The sequence below is a fragment of the Canis aureus genome, chromosome 36 (genome assembly GCF_053574225.1).
Source record: "Canis aureus isolate CA01 chromosome 36, VMU_Caureus_v.1.0, whole genome shotgun sequence".
In the NCBI taxonomy this organism is placed as follows: Eukaryota; Metazoa; Chordata; class Mammalia; order Carnivora; family Canidae; genus Canis; species Canis aureus.
The window spans coordinates 24638436-24651175 of NC_135646.1; the positions used below are offsets into that span (position 1 = coordinate 24638436).

At 39.7% G+C, this 12740-nt stretch overlaps 2 protein-coding genes, 1 long non-coding RNA gene and 1 other non-coding gene across 67 annotated transcripts in view; 3 read left to right on the plus strand and 1 right to left on the minus strand.

The window, feature by feature from the left end:
- Positions 1-4537, plus strand: part of LOC144306245 (uncharacterized) — a 30243-nt gene extending 25706 nt beyond the window's left edge. For all 50 annotated transcript variants that reach the window (XR_013373263.1, XR_013373281.1, XR_013373293.1 and 47 more), the window contains 2 exons: positions 3842-3889; positions 4366-4537. The gene's annotated coding sequence lies outside the window, so the exon portion shown is untranslated. The remainder of the gene's footprint in view (positions 1-3841; positions 3890-4365) is intronic.
- Positions 1-12740, minus strand: part of CCDC150 (coiled-coil domain containing 150) — a 79140-nt gene that overhangs the window by 4703 nt on the left and 61697 nt on the right. For all 14 annotated transcript variants that reach the window (XM_077885691.1, XM_077885690.1, XM_077885694.1 and 11 more), the window contains 4 exons: positions 12168-12337; positions 10350-10443; positions 9366-9535; positions 8314-8440 (listed from right to left, as the gene is read on the minus strand). In XM_077885691.1, coding sequence (XP_077741817.1) covers positions 8314-8440; positions 9366-9535; positions 10350-10443; positions 12168-12337 — 561 coding nt within the window. The remainder of the gene's footprint in view (positions 1-8313; positions 8441-9365; positions 9536-10349; positions 10444-12167; positions 12338-12740) is intronic.
- Positions 1977-2047, plus strand: LOC144306305 (small nucleolar RNA SNORD56). The gene has a single exon (XR_013373374.1). It is a non-coding gene; the product is annotated as a small nucleolar RNA SNORD56 (small nucleolar RNA).
- Positions 4963-12740, plus strand: part of LOC144306248 (uncharacterized) — a 41375-nt gene continuing 33597 nt past the window's right edge. For both annotated transcript variants that reach the window (XR_013373319.1, XR_013373318.1), the window contains exons 1-2: positions 4963-6121; positions 10897-11041. This is a non-coding gene — a long non-coding RNA (uncharacterized LOC144306248). The remainder of the gene's footprint in view (positions 6122-10896; positions 11042-12740) is intronic.

Genomic DNA, 12740 nt, shown 5'->3' on the forward strand with positions numbered 1-12740 from the left:
ACATTTTGTTCTCTTTGACCTTTCTTTTAAAGGGGAGGCTAAGTGAGGCAATGATAATGATGTCTGATTAAGAAGATTTGTAGAGCAACAGTCTAAGGAGTTTTCATCTTTTTTGTTTTTCAAAATTTTTAACACTAAACACAATTTTTCCTAGAACAGATAAATATTGTAAATACATGTTCATTTGTTTTTTAAGAGCATGACTTTAGAGTCCAACCTAAGCTCAAATCTCAGCTTTAGCACTTACTAGCCAAGTAATTTTGGATAGTTAACTTCCCTAAAGGCTCAGGTTCATCACTGGCAAAGTATGCAAATAACCTATCTCCAAGGATTCCTAGTTAAGTAAGATACAGTACAGGAGGAGAGCCTGGCACACTTGCTCAGCTTTAAGCTTTTCTCTTCCTTCTGTCACTTGTGACCTCATGTCTAGAGAATTGAAAATTAGAAAGTAATTCATACAAATACTTGCTGGTTACTACCAATGCATAGATTTTTTTGTTATACTGCCTTCAGTTTTCAAAGATTTTAATAAATATGTTTAGTGGAAAAATACCATAGTGAATATTGTTGGAACCAAGACAACAGCCCCAGAGTCCCTTATGCTAAGCCCCACGTCACCAAACCAAGATTGAATTACAGTTTTGACTTTCCCAGAAATGAACTCTTAGACGAATCTGTCAGCAGTTGCCTGACGAGCACTCGCGTGGTAATCTTCCCAATCCTGCCCTCCCCTGAAAGAAACTTTGCAATAACCAACTCAAGTTAGTGGCAGTAAAATGTGTTCTTGCTCCCTTCTGCCTATAAAAGCCTTTCATTTTGTATAGCTCCTTGGAGTTCTCTAGCTGCTAGACTGGATGATGCCCAATTTGAATCAATTTCTGTTCAAATAAACTCTTAAAAGATAAACTGAGGCATGTTAAATATTTAACAGTTCTGGTGTCAGAGAGAAAAAAGGAAGGAGGGCAGTGCTCCCCAGAAGCAACGAGCAATCAGGTCTGTAGGTATCCCCAGCTTCCTTGAGGCCTCTGGAGGTCAGGCGTCAGTCCCTCTTAAATCTTAGCTCTGCAGCTTTTGTGGTCGCAGCTGTTGGACTTTAAGCCTTTCTTTTTCTGGATGGGGTCCAGTGTGAGGTGTCAGGTGAATAAAAACTTAAAGGCTGAACAGACAGATAATTTTGAAATATAGTGGCTACCATGGAGAACTTTCAACCTCAATAAGCTTATCCATGTGTGAGGTACTCTAGACAAGCAAAGCCAAGCACTTATAAAGGGTAGAAGGAAAACGGTTTTTCATCCTCTGTGGTTTCTGGTGACTACGATGAGACCTCCTGGAATCCACCCCCTCACCCCATCCACCCCCCCCAGCCCCGCTGCCTACTTGCCCAGAATCTATGGATAGGATCTGGGGAAATGAGCAGAAGCTAGCAAAAGACAACAGTTCTCCCCAAAATCAGCTCTCTCCGATGTCTCTCTGTGGTGTCTGGTTGAGAAAGAAAGGTAAAGTTTCACATTGTCCTTTCCAAATTCAGACTGACAGACAAAATTATATCTTTGAACTGTGTCTTTTTAATCTGCTTTCAAGTACTCACTGGTTGTTGATCTTTCTTCCCGGGACGGCTTATGCCTTCTTGTTACCTTGTTTTGTATCTTGAACCTGGCTTGGGCAACCACTAGGTTAGAGGCTCTAAAAATATGGTTGGACAGAAATGCAGGTTCTATCCCATCTGACTGCTGCCAGCCTGGACAATTCTCTTGGTTATCTTTGGGAGTGGTTCTAGAGTTTGGGTGGGGAGTATTTTTTGTGCCCTTTCTGGGGACCCTCTTGCATCCATGAGGCTGTTCAATATTGCTAGGAATATTTACTGTTTGTCCTTGCTAAAACCTAGCAAGATCTATGAAACGATTTAAAGTAGCTCTATGGCCAGAGGATGGCCATATTCAGAGCCTGCTAGACTTTTAAAAATTCCTTTCTTTTCTCTGCAATGATGGCAGTATTTTTCGTCAACAGCAGTTCACATGGTGAGGGATGATACTTTGGGTCTGAGTGAAGCTGAGGAGGAAAAAAAAAAAAAACGTCTTTCTCCCCTCAGCTAAGATGAAACCGTACCTAGAGAGAAAATTAAAGCCTCTGTGGAAGGATTTACTAAATTCCAAAGACACACAGCTCTAAATCTCGAACATAGGAATCTTTTGATTTCCATCTTAGTTGAAAATCTCCCTGATAATAAAGAAGCAAATTGAAGATTGTGTAGTTGGATGGGTGGGTCAGCCTGTTTATCATTAAAGGCTGCAACCCAATTCTTTGAGAAATTAAACACTGTACTTGTCTTATAAATTAAATGTACAAGAACAGAAACTCAGCCCTAGAAACAATTCAAAGCTCATCTATTCTTGTTACCAATCCCCAAACCTCCCCTATTCATCTAAGGCTGCAGATATTGTAAAATATCTGTATTTAGGAAACAAAAATCCTCCTTGGTGGAACTTACATTCTTTTCCTGTGCCTTTTGAGATGTAAATATCCTACTTGGTCTTCTCTAAGAATGAAGACCATTCTCATGAAAAGAAAGGAAAAAAAAAAAAACCCAAAATGGAAAAGATATTTTGAAAACTAGGCACATGAAAAATCTTAAAAGTCTCCTTCACAAATACGAGTTAAAAGCTTTAGCCTGAACCAGTAACCTTAGCTTTATCAAGTGTACGCTCAAATAGAGAAACTAACCCAAATGTTTTTGCAGTTACATGATCTAGGATAATCGTCAACAAAGTATCCATGTCTTCAGAATTATCAGCATTAACTGTAATACTTCTGTTTTACCAGGTTTACTAAGTCAGATAAACTCCTCTCTCTATCTCTGTTACAGAATTTGTCAGCAAGAAATTTTCATGAGTAATCTAAACATAATTGTCAGATATAGCATAAAATTTTCCAAAATCTTTTTGGCATCTAGAAACCTTGAAATTACCCTAAAACAAATTAAATGATGGATATTCATTAAATATCTAGATCATTTCCAAATAAAATACCAAAACGAATTACTAAACATAGGTTTACCCACTTTGGCTTCGTTTTACAGAGAAATTAAAGATATTTGTGTCTGTTAGTAAACATGTTTTGTGCTAAGCTGGGAAGTTTACTATGAAGAAGAATATACTTCTAGAAATTAAGGAATTACTTATTAAACTTGCTAACCCACAGAATGTTAATTGTAACATACTCTACAATTGCTTATTTCTTAGTTTTCACTAGGAATAAGGATTCTAAGTGTTAAGAATTCTAGTCAATATGTGTAATTAAAATTACTTCAAAATAATAGAGGTGTGGGACACCTGGGTGGCTTAGTGGTTGAGTGCCTTCCTCAAGTCCCACATCGGGCTCCCTGCATGGAGCCTGTTTCTCCCTCTGCCTGTGTCACTGCCTCTCTCTGTGTCTCTCATGGATAAATAAATAAAATCTTTAAAAAAAAAAGAGAGTTGTAAGAAAACTGTGTAGGAAAAGTTGTAAGGAAAGTAAAATGACTGTTCCAAAATGAGAAAGAGGGATGGATAAAAGAAAAAGTTGGTTTGTGGAAAAGGAATCTTGAAAAGGGGATTTTATGTGTGGTCGAAATGGCTAAGTTAGAATGGATTTATCAAGTTTTTAAAGAATGAATTTGGTGCATAATTAGAATTTGGTTTTTTCTTTACTAAATGGACAGTTCTTGGACTGCTGGTTTGTTCTTGATAAGAGGTTGTGGAAGTGTTTTTTTTTTTTTTTTAATTTTGGGGGTAATTTACCTGAAAAACAAAGATTTTGCATCTTAGCAAAATAATTTACTGTGCTTCATATCGTCTTTTATCAGGTCTTTGACTACTTAATACTGAGAAGACTGGATTTTCTTAAGAGCTAAGTATGTAACTTTCTGTATTTGCCTTTAAAACTTCTATTGTCACTTTGTTTAAATGATATTTCATAATAATTTGTTTAGTCATGTTTTGACAACTTTCCCAAATAAAATTCTAAATGGAGTCTTTTTTATCTCAAAATAACTTTGAGATTTCCCAGAGGGGGTCCCTAAGACAAAATCTCAAAGGATTTGTGTTTCACGATGTAAAAGAGAAATGTCAAACTAATTAGGTTTATATGATGCTAAATTACATGGGAAGCATTGTCGAATAAGTGATGATAAACCTTATATTTGTACAATATGTGTTATTAATATAAGTGTTCTAGCAATTGTAGGAAATTCTTAAAAATTTAATGTGTCCTTTTATCAGTCATAATTCTAGTTATTATCTTAAAATGCTGTATATCACAGACATAACCAAATTTCCTTGTCAATTCCATTACAGTGAACTCTCATCAGATCTTTACTTTTTTTTAAAGATTTATCCATTCACAAGAGACAAAGAGGCAGAAGCAGGCTTCCTGTGGGGACCCAACGCTGGACCTGATCTTGGACCCTGGGATTACACCCCGAGCTGAAGGCAGACGCTCAACCACTGAACCACCCAGATCTTTAAACATGAGCATATTAAAGTCTTTTATCATTTACCAACAGCTGTTGTTATACTCTGATACTTTTGCAGAAGGGAGATTCCTGGGAAGGATCCTACTATGTATAGGTACATATTTCACAATTGAAGAAGGCTCCATCTGACATCTGGTCCTATGTAAATATGTTGTGGAGGCCTCAAAATCAAACTAAGAAGAAAAGTAGCGGACACTGGGTTAGACTGCTTGCTCCTAAGACTTCAGATCAAGAATGTTTCTTTCTTTTTTTTTTTTTTTTTAATTTTTTTTTTTTTTTATTTATTTATGATAGTCACAGAGAGAGAGAGAGAGAGGCAGAGACACAGGCAGAGGGAGAAGCAGGCTCCATGCACAGGGAGCCCGATGTGGGATTCGATCCCGGATCTCCAGGATCGCGCCCTGGGCCAAAGGCAGGCGCCAAACCGCTGCGCCACCCAGGGATCCCAAGAATGTTTCTTTCTTTCCATTCTTCCTTCTCTCTCTGACCATCCTTTTTTTTTTTTTTTTTAAATATTTATTTATTCATGAAAAAGACACAGAGACACAAGCAGAGGGAGAAGCAGGCTCCATGCAGGCAGCCCAACATGGGACTCGATCCTGGGACTCCAGGACAACACCCTGGGCTGAAGGATGCCAAACCACTGAGCCACCCAGGGATCCCCTGACCATCCTTTTCTTAATTCTTACACCAAGTCTTTATGATTCTTTTGCCCACCTTTCCTTGCTCTGACCTGCAAAAATAATGCCATTGCAAAGGGCCTAATCCAATCTTCAAACAACTGGTGATCCTGTAGTTCTGCCCATCACATACTTCTCCCTGATTTCAGTGCTTCAGTTTCTCTGGACCAAACTCTGCCCCCTGTCCTTTGTATCATACTCCCTACACCCAAGGGTCAATTTCTGTGCTTCTGGTTAAAAACGCCAACCCCAGGGAATCTTGCATCTAGGTTCTATACAAAGAAAAGGACAAGCAAAACTAGAATAAAACTGGTGTGGTCTACAGACTTGAACTTTACTTGCCTCCATTGCTGTCGCCTTTCCAATGCTGAGCCACAGACTGAAATCAGGACTTACCAGGAGGCATTCATGATTCAATGTTCGCTTCCTTTGGCAGATCCCTAGTGCCTTGGCTAGCAGTAAGTGCAAATGGGGGCGCAATCAGAAACCTCTCCTTAACTCAAAGGTACTGCAGAATCTGCTGATAAATAGCTGCCCAACAAAACCCCTAGACTCTCTGCCTGAACTTGTTCCGGATAATAGAAGAAATTAGCTGGATTGTCTTTCAGCTGAGCAAGGAAGTGTTTGTGCTGTGGCCTCAACACCACACGCTGCACTTAGACTGACACTTCTGGAGAAGCTGAGCCTCAGCTACGGAAGATCACTGAACAAGCTGGCTGGTTTAAGAAAGTGACTCCTTCGGCAGAGTCCTTCACTTACTTGACTCTGACTGATTGGGGTCTTGGGGACCACGGCTCCAAAGGACACTCTAGACATTGGGAATTATCCTGCTTATAATAATCAGAGCAGTCTCTCTAGTGTGCTGGATTCTCTCAAAACCTTGAAATGCATGATCATGGGTGCTAACCACCGAGCAAATGGTCTAAGACAGGTGGGTAATCTGCCTGGTAAGACTCCTGTCTTCCCCTAAAGGAAAGTACCTTGTAATAACCAGCCTGCTCTTTTGCCTGATATATCTTGTCTCTGGCTCCTGTTCGCCTATGAAATCTTTCATCTCATTCCGCTCCTTGGAGCTCCTTTTTATCTACTAGATTGGATACCATCTGATTTGGACTGAGTTTTGCTCAAATAGTCTTAAAAATATCTAGTATCCCTCAGTTTATCTTTTAACATTACTTAAACCATTTTACAGAGCTCCTATCCTCCTCCAGTGCCCTTAAATCAGTGCCGCTTTGGTTTTTAGGAAGAGGTGGTAGTGGAGAAGGGAGAAGTACTCTGGACAGCTGAGAGCGTTTGACAATGTACAGTTATTTGTACCTTTTCTTTCTACACTAGCTCATTCCTTCACATCCTAACTTCAAGCCACAGTGCTGGCCTCTTACTACCACCCAACTGACTTTCTGTTCGATACTCCACCACTACCTCAATCACAGCTTTGTCACAACCGGGTGTAAGCCCTAACAACATAACAATAACCCTGTACTTATTACGCACTGTCATAATTACATATATTTTCCAACTTAAACAAACAAACCCTGGAGAGTAGTTACGAAGATTTCCATTTTATGATTGAGGAAATACACAAACTGTCTGCAGACAACACCTTGTTAGTAAGAGGCAGAGCTGGGACTTGGGAGTGGTGCACCCTGCTGCTGACTCCCCACTGACCTCACCCCCTCACTCTGCCCTTGGTCTCCTCACAAGTTCACAATCTTCAGTGATTAAACAGACTTAAATTTTATAAGTATTCTAACAACTATCTGATTAAAGGTGCCTTTAATTTCCTTTTGTTTCCTTTCATAAGTTTAATGTTTATATAGTTTTGTAATTTACAAATTTTCTAAAAGGTCTCTGAATTGCTATTGCTAAAATATACCAAATTTGACAAAATACAGACCTATAGATCAGCCACTCCAACCAAGTCTTGGAATGATTTTAATTCTTCCCTCCCCTTCTGTTCCTGACAGAACATTTACTGTCTTTTGATGATCTTTCTTTCTTTCTTTCTTTTTTTAAGACACACAGAGAGAGGGACAGAGACACAGGCAGAGGGAGAAGCAGGCTCCATGCAGAGAGCTCGATGCAAGACTCGATCCCAGGGCTGCGCCCTGGGTCAAAAGCAGACACTCAACCACTGAGCCACCCAGGCATCCCTGTTTCATGATTTTTCTATTAAAATGCCTTTTTCAATTTAACTGTTCTCTATTTTCAACTGAACTATGCTGCTTGCCTCTAATCTTCTGAAGCCCATACTGTTTAGCTTGCTTGGGTCTACATGTCTCCCATTTCTCTTTGTCCTTGCCTACTCTCTTCTACCACCAGACTCCCCTTCCTAAAATTGTGCTTTCATCATACCACCCATTTCTTAGAAACCCACAGAATCCCACTTTGACATGAAAGTTCACCTCTAACATTCTGATTGTCAAGGTCAGCTACCCAACTCTTTCTCAGACATTTCCCAAAGTCTCTGCTCTGATAGAGAGAAATCCTCTTTAATTGCTCACACATCCTGTTCATTTTTATAACTAAGCTTTGGTCATTCCCTTGCAGCGGGTATCCCTGCCCTGTCAGCTCTGCCAATCTCAATCACTTACTTTGTTTCCCTTCTTCTTCTATGACTCAACTTGTCTAAAACAAACTTTCCCTTACTTTGAATTCCTTCAAAATTGTACGTAGCCTCTAGTTACTCAACAAAGGCCCTCTGCTGTTTACCCTATTTGTCTCACGTCAAGAGCAGAGATCACAAGTAAGGGTCACATAGTACACATCAGAGCACAGGCCACACACACGTGCCTCTCAGAAGGGTGCTGGTGAAGCAAATTAAGGGGACAGACGATTTGATGTGTACCCAATGGCCATTTCCTCTATCCCTCAGCTATCACTGTCCAATGGAAAAGCTCTCATCGAGACCCTCCTTTGCTAGGCAGAGAACTATCAGAAGCTTTGTGTGTTTCGACTTACGAAGAGCACGGAGATGGCTTGATTACATTGTGCTTACTGCTCACAGAAGGACTAGAAGGACCAAAGACCTACTACAGCCATGCTCAGAAATCCTGTAACTGATGATAACGCTCTTAAAAGGCACTCATCTAGAGAGACACTTTTTGTCACTTGACTCCATACCTCAGTCACTTCCCGTTGTGCTACTTTCTTGGCCGTTTCTCTCTCAGTTTGAAACTGCTTTCTTAGAGCTTCTATGCGTTCAGCATGCATTTCCGCTTCTATTTTGGATTCCTCAGTCATCCGTTCTCTGTTTTGGGGGGAAAAAGTCACCTTTAGAAACCTTCTTTAGGAGGTAAGGAAGGCCTGGAGGAGAACGTCTGAAAGGTGTCATATACAAATGAGTAGCAATCAGGCACCAGGTTAACTTCCTTGGTCTGGAGCCCATTAACAGAAGGAGGGAGAAAAGCATTTACCTGTGGCATTAAAGGCCAAAAAAAATCATTCAATATAAAGATATCCAACCCAAAGAGGGAAACACATACTCGCTTTAACCAATAAAAAAGCCAGCAACATTTCACTAGACTATAAAATGTGCACAGATCATAAAGAGGGAAACATGTCTTCTCTGCTTTAGCTTACACCTGTCTCGTATCGGTATGTTCATTAGCTGAAAGGCATAAAGATCTATGCACACACTGCGTTTCCCTTGGGTAAAAATTTTTACGGAATGTTATTTATATCCAAATCCTATTTACCTAGATGCAGTTTATAGAAAAAATAGTGCCTTGACCTAGTGACTTGATGGGTTTGACTGGACTAATTTCGGGAAAACAGTGGTTTGGGATTTGCCTGGGTGAAGTCCTCCCACACCTAGATGGGTTATTCCCACCAGGCTGTTGCTATTCCTTTCCCAAATCATGCTTCTAAAGGACACATCACCTGTTGATAGGAAAGGGTTGGTGGAAACATGCAATATTCTTTAAATTTTGGTTTAACCTTCACGTGGAGAAGCAGGTTGACATTAGATGAGGGAAGAGCAGAAAAGGAGATCCAAATGAGCATACCCCAGCCAGCTAGTGTCTGCTGCTCAGGTGTGCCTGGTTCTTTAACATGGCTCTCCTGGGAGTACCAGTTCCAAGTTGAGGATTGGTACTTAACTGCTTTATGTGAATGAGCACAACTTACTCTCCCAGAGACTCTCCCCTAATTTCACTTGATTACACTGCTCTTACTTGAAATTTTCCAAATTTTGTCGCTCAAGTTCTTTGCTTTCCAATTTCTCTTGAACATGATCAAGCTTTGTTTGTAGATGATTATTTGTCTGAAGAGCTTGCTCCAGGCTCATAGCCAGTTTCCTGTTGTCTTCTCTAGCTACATCTAGAGCTTTCTGTAGAGGCTCCATCTGAAAGAGAGAAGGCTCGTTTTAATTCCACAGTCACAGATGTAAGAAGTCTTTAACACTATATGCTCACTCCTTACACTTTACCATTAAGCCATTGAAACAATAATTAAATGGAACCAGAACCAGATTCCAGCTGCCTGGAATATGTATGTGAGAACTTACTATGACATTGCTTAGGAGACTCTCAGGAGGCAATGGGAAAAGTATGCACCAACTCATTACTAGTGAGCTTTGAAAAACTGAGTCAATTTAAGTTAATTTTAGTTTTTAAATTTTAAACTAGTTAAAAATTCTTTCTGATCCTATAATCTTTGGTATCGCTGCCTAGAGAGGTAAGAACTGGCATTTGTTCCTTGTACGTCTTTCTAGAAAAAGCTTAATTATATGAAATACTCATGACTTTTTAATATATGTGCATATATGTAGAGATATTCATGTGTGCATACACTTGTGAGCACACACATGTAAATGTGTCTCCTTAATTCATAGTGGGATCACTCCAATGACTTGTGATTGAAGTTACAAGTTATCCTCTGAGCCTTTATGAGCCTTTAACTACTGCAGTCATTTATACATTGATAAATAAAAACTAACCACGTATGAAAGAGAGAATTAGGCATAACAGTGGTCCTGTTTTGCCAATAAATGACTCACTGGAAGGCTGCAGGCCTTCTTCCCATTTGTAACCAAAACTCAGACTTACTCAGATGAAAAAAGAAATTTCCCTGATTATTTTACTCCATTTTCTTAAATGACCAATATCCCAATAAAAGCAAAAATATCAACATTATCATCTATAAAATGTGGCCTTTACCTCACCGTTGTGCTGGGCATCTACAACAAGCATTCTGGCCTGCCACTGGTCCACTTCAGCCTCCAGCTTCTGCACCCTCTGTTGATTTAGAGCCCTAAAAATGGAAAGCACAGGAAGAGTGACTACAGAAAAAAACCATCTAGGAATGATACCACTGGGAGTTATAGTGCACTCTTCTTCCAAGAAGCTCAAACAGCATATGTAGTAAAGTACAGATGCTCAGACTTTTAAGCAATTAAGGCTCCCAGAGATTAAAAATTTGTCCCAGCTATGATTCAATTTGGCTTGATACATTAAGCTATCAATATTTGTTAATGACTAACTTATGAGCTGGTAATTTTATACATATATATGTGTATATATATACATATACACATACACACATACACGTCACATACACACATACATATACAAAAATATATCCCCTCTAGACGGATGGGCCTGCTGTTGAGATTATAAATTAAACAGCTACCTAGAATTTTATTGTGAATGGTAAGCAATTTTTAAAAGTTTTTTTTTTTAAGATTTTTTATTCATTTATTCATAGAGACAGAGAGAGAGAGGCAGAGAGACAGGCAGAGGGAGAAGCAGGCTCCATGCAGGGAGCCTGACGTGGGACTCGATCCCGGGTCTCCAGGATCACACCCTGGGCTGAAGGCGGCGCTAAACCGCTGCACCACGGGGGCTGCCCGGTAAGCAATTTTTAATATCCTCTCCTTAACTTTTTTAAGTTCAGAGGTAACATACATCTATAGTATGTAAAAAATAAAGATAAGTACAATGGGGAATATAAAAATGGCACTTGTTCTCCCATAACAGAGAGGCAATATGCACCACTAATATACACATTCCAATATATTTCAGAGGACTTACTAAACTCAAACCATTTGTTTGTTAACCTCAAGGGGAAACTCATGCGACTTGAAACATTTTTTAAAAATGGAGTTTACTTATAAAACACGGCTTGCAGCAGTTCTCAGAATGATTCATCTAAACAGGTCACTAATATATATATAGTTCAAACTCAAGTTGGCACTTAGCTTTAATTATCTAGACTAGACCATTATTATTCTGTAGATCTAAGAGCAGGTTTAAATGGTGTAGAAACAGGGTAAAGCAGCAATATAGCACATGAATTTCTCGAATACAGACTCCTTTACATCACTACAAAATATGGGGATTTTGAATCTTTGAAAATCATGTTTATTTCTCTTTTTTAAATCATGTTTATTTCTAATAAATATTTATAATACTGTGTTTTACTGAACAGGTCTACATTTCGCCATTTCTGAAATGTAAAGCTAGATAGAAAACTTTACGAGTGTTGCACAGTAAAGGGGATGAATTGTCATATTCACACATTTAGTGAGTAGTAAAATAAGGAGAGGAAAATACATCAAACTTTGGATTGGAATTGGAGGAAAAAATACCTGTTCAGGACTGAAGGGAGGTCCTTGGTTGCAAACAAAAATCTCCCCTTGACTAAAGATGTCAATGGATGTCAATTTACAAAGAACACTGAATTGCACAAAATGCTCCTGGGCAGGAAAAACGGGCAGGATACAAGGGTGTGGGCTGTGGGGGCATGGCTGGGTTGGAGTCTGGGAACCCGAGTGAAGGCTGTGGCTCAGGTCCAGGACCTGGAGGTAAGAGCAGGCTGGGAAGTCTAGAGACAGAGCTTAGTGCATTCACCAAAAGACCTTCCTTTCCAGTCAAGGATGCTTTCCTCAAATGGGGGCTAGCTCTTTAAAGTGACTTTGCTTCTTGACTGCACACCGCTGCTAACACGCACAAAGACAGAAAAATAATCTCTAGTACCTTTCTTTCTTGAGACCTGCAATCTCTGAATCTCTCCGCCCGAGCTCTATTTGTACTTTTTCCAGAGCACCTTGCATCTTACTGTGAGAAGCCAGCACATTCTCCAACATAATTGTAACTTTGCAATTGTCTTCTTTAGCCTCTGCCAGTTGTCGCTGGAAGTTACCCACCTAAGAGAAAATGAAACAAGACAAAGATACTTGATCCTTTCTGGTTATTCTGCTGCTGCTGAGTCCCATTACTTCTAGGCAAGACTATGGACACCAAGCACAGTAGAATGCTGAGAGGAATAACTGAAGCATCTTTTATTTTGCTAAGATCTGAATTTATTGTGACTTTGAGAAAAACAAAACTAGACCCCAGGACTGTGGAGAAGCCTGCAGTGCTTCCCAACTATTGTCACGTCACAGCATGTGTGTTAACTGGAGACATCGATTGGCATCAACAACTTCCCGGTTCTAGATGTGCGTGGGCCCAGGCTGCTCTGCTTGGCCCAACTCAGTGATCTTATGATGGGGCCAGAGAGAATATTAGAATTAGTAACATGTTAATAACACATAAGTAGACGGCTCT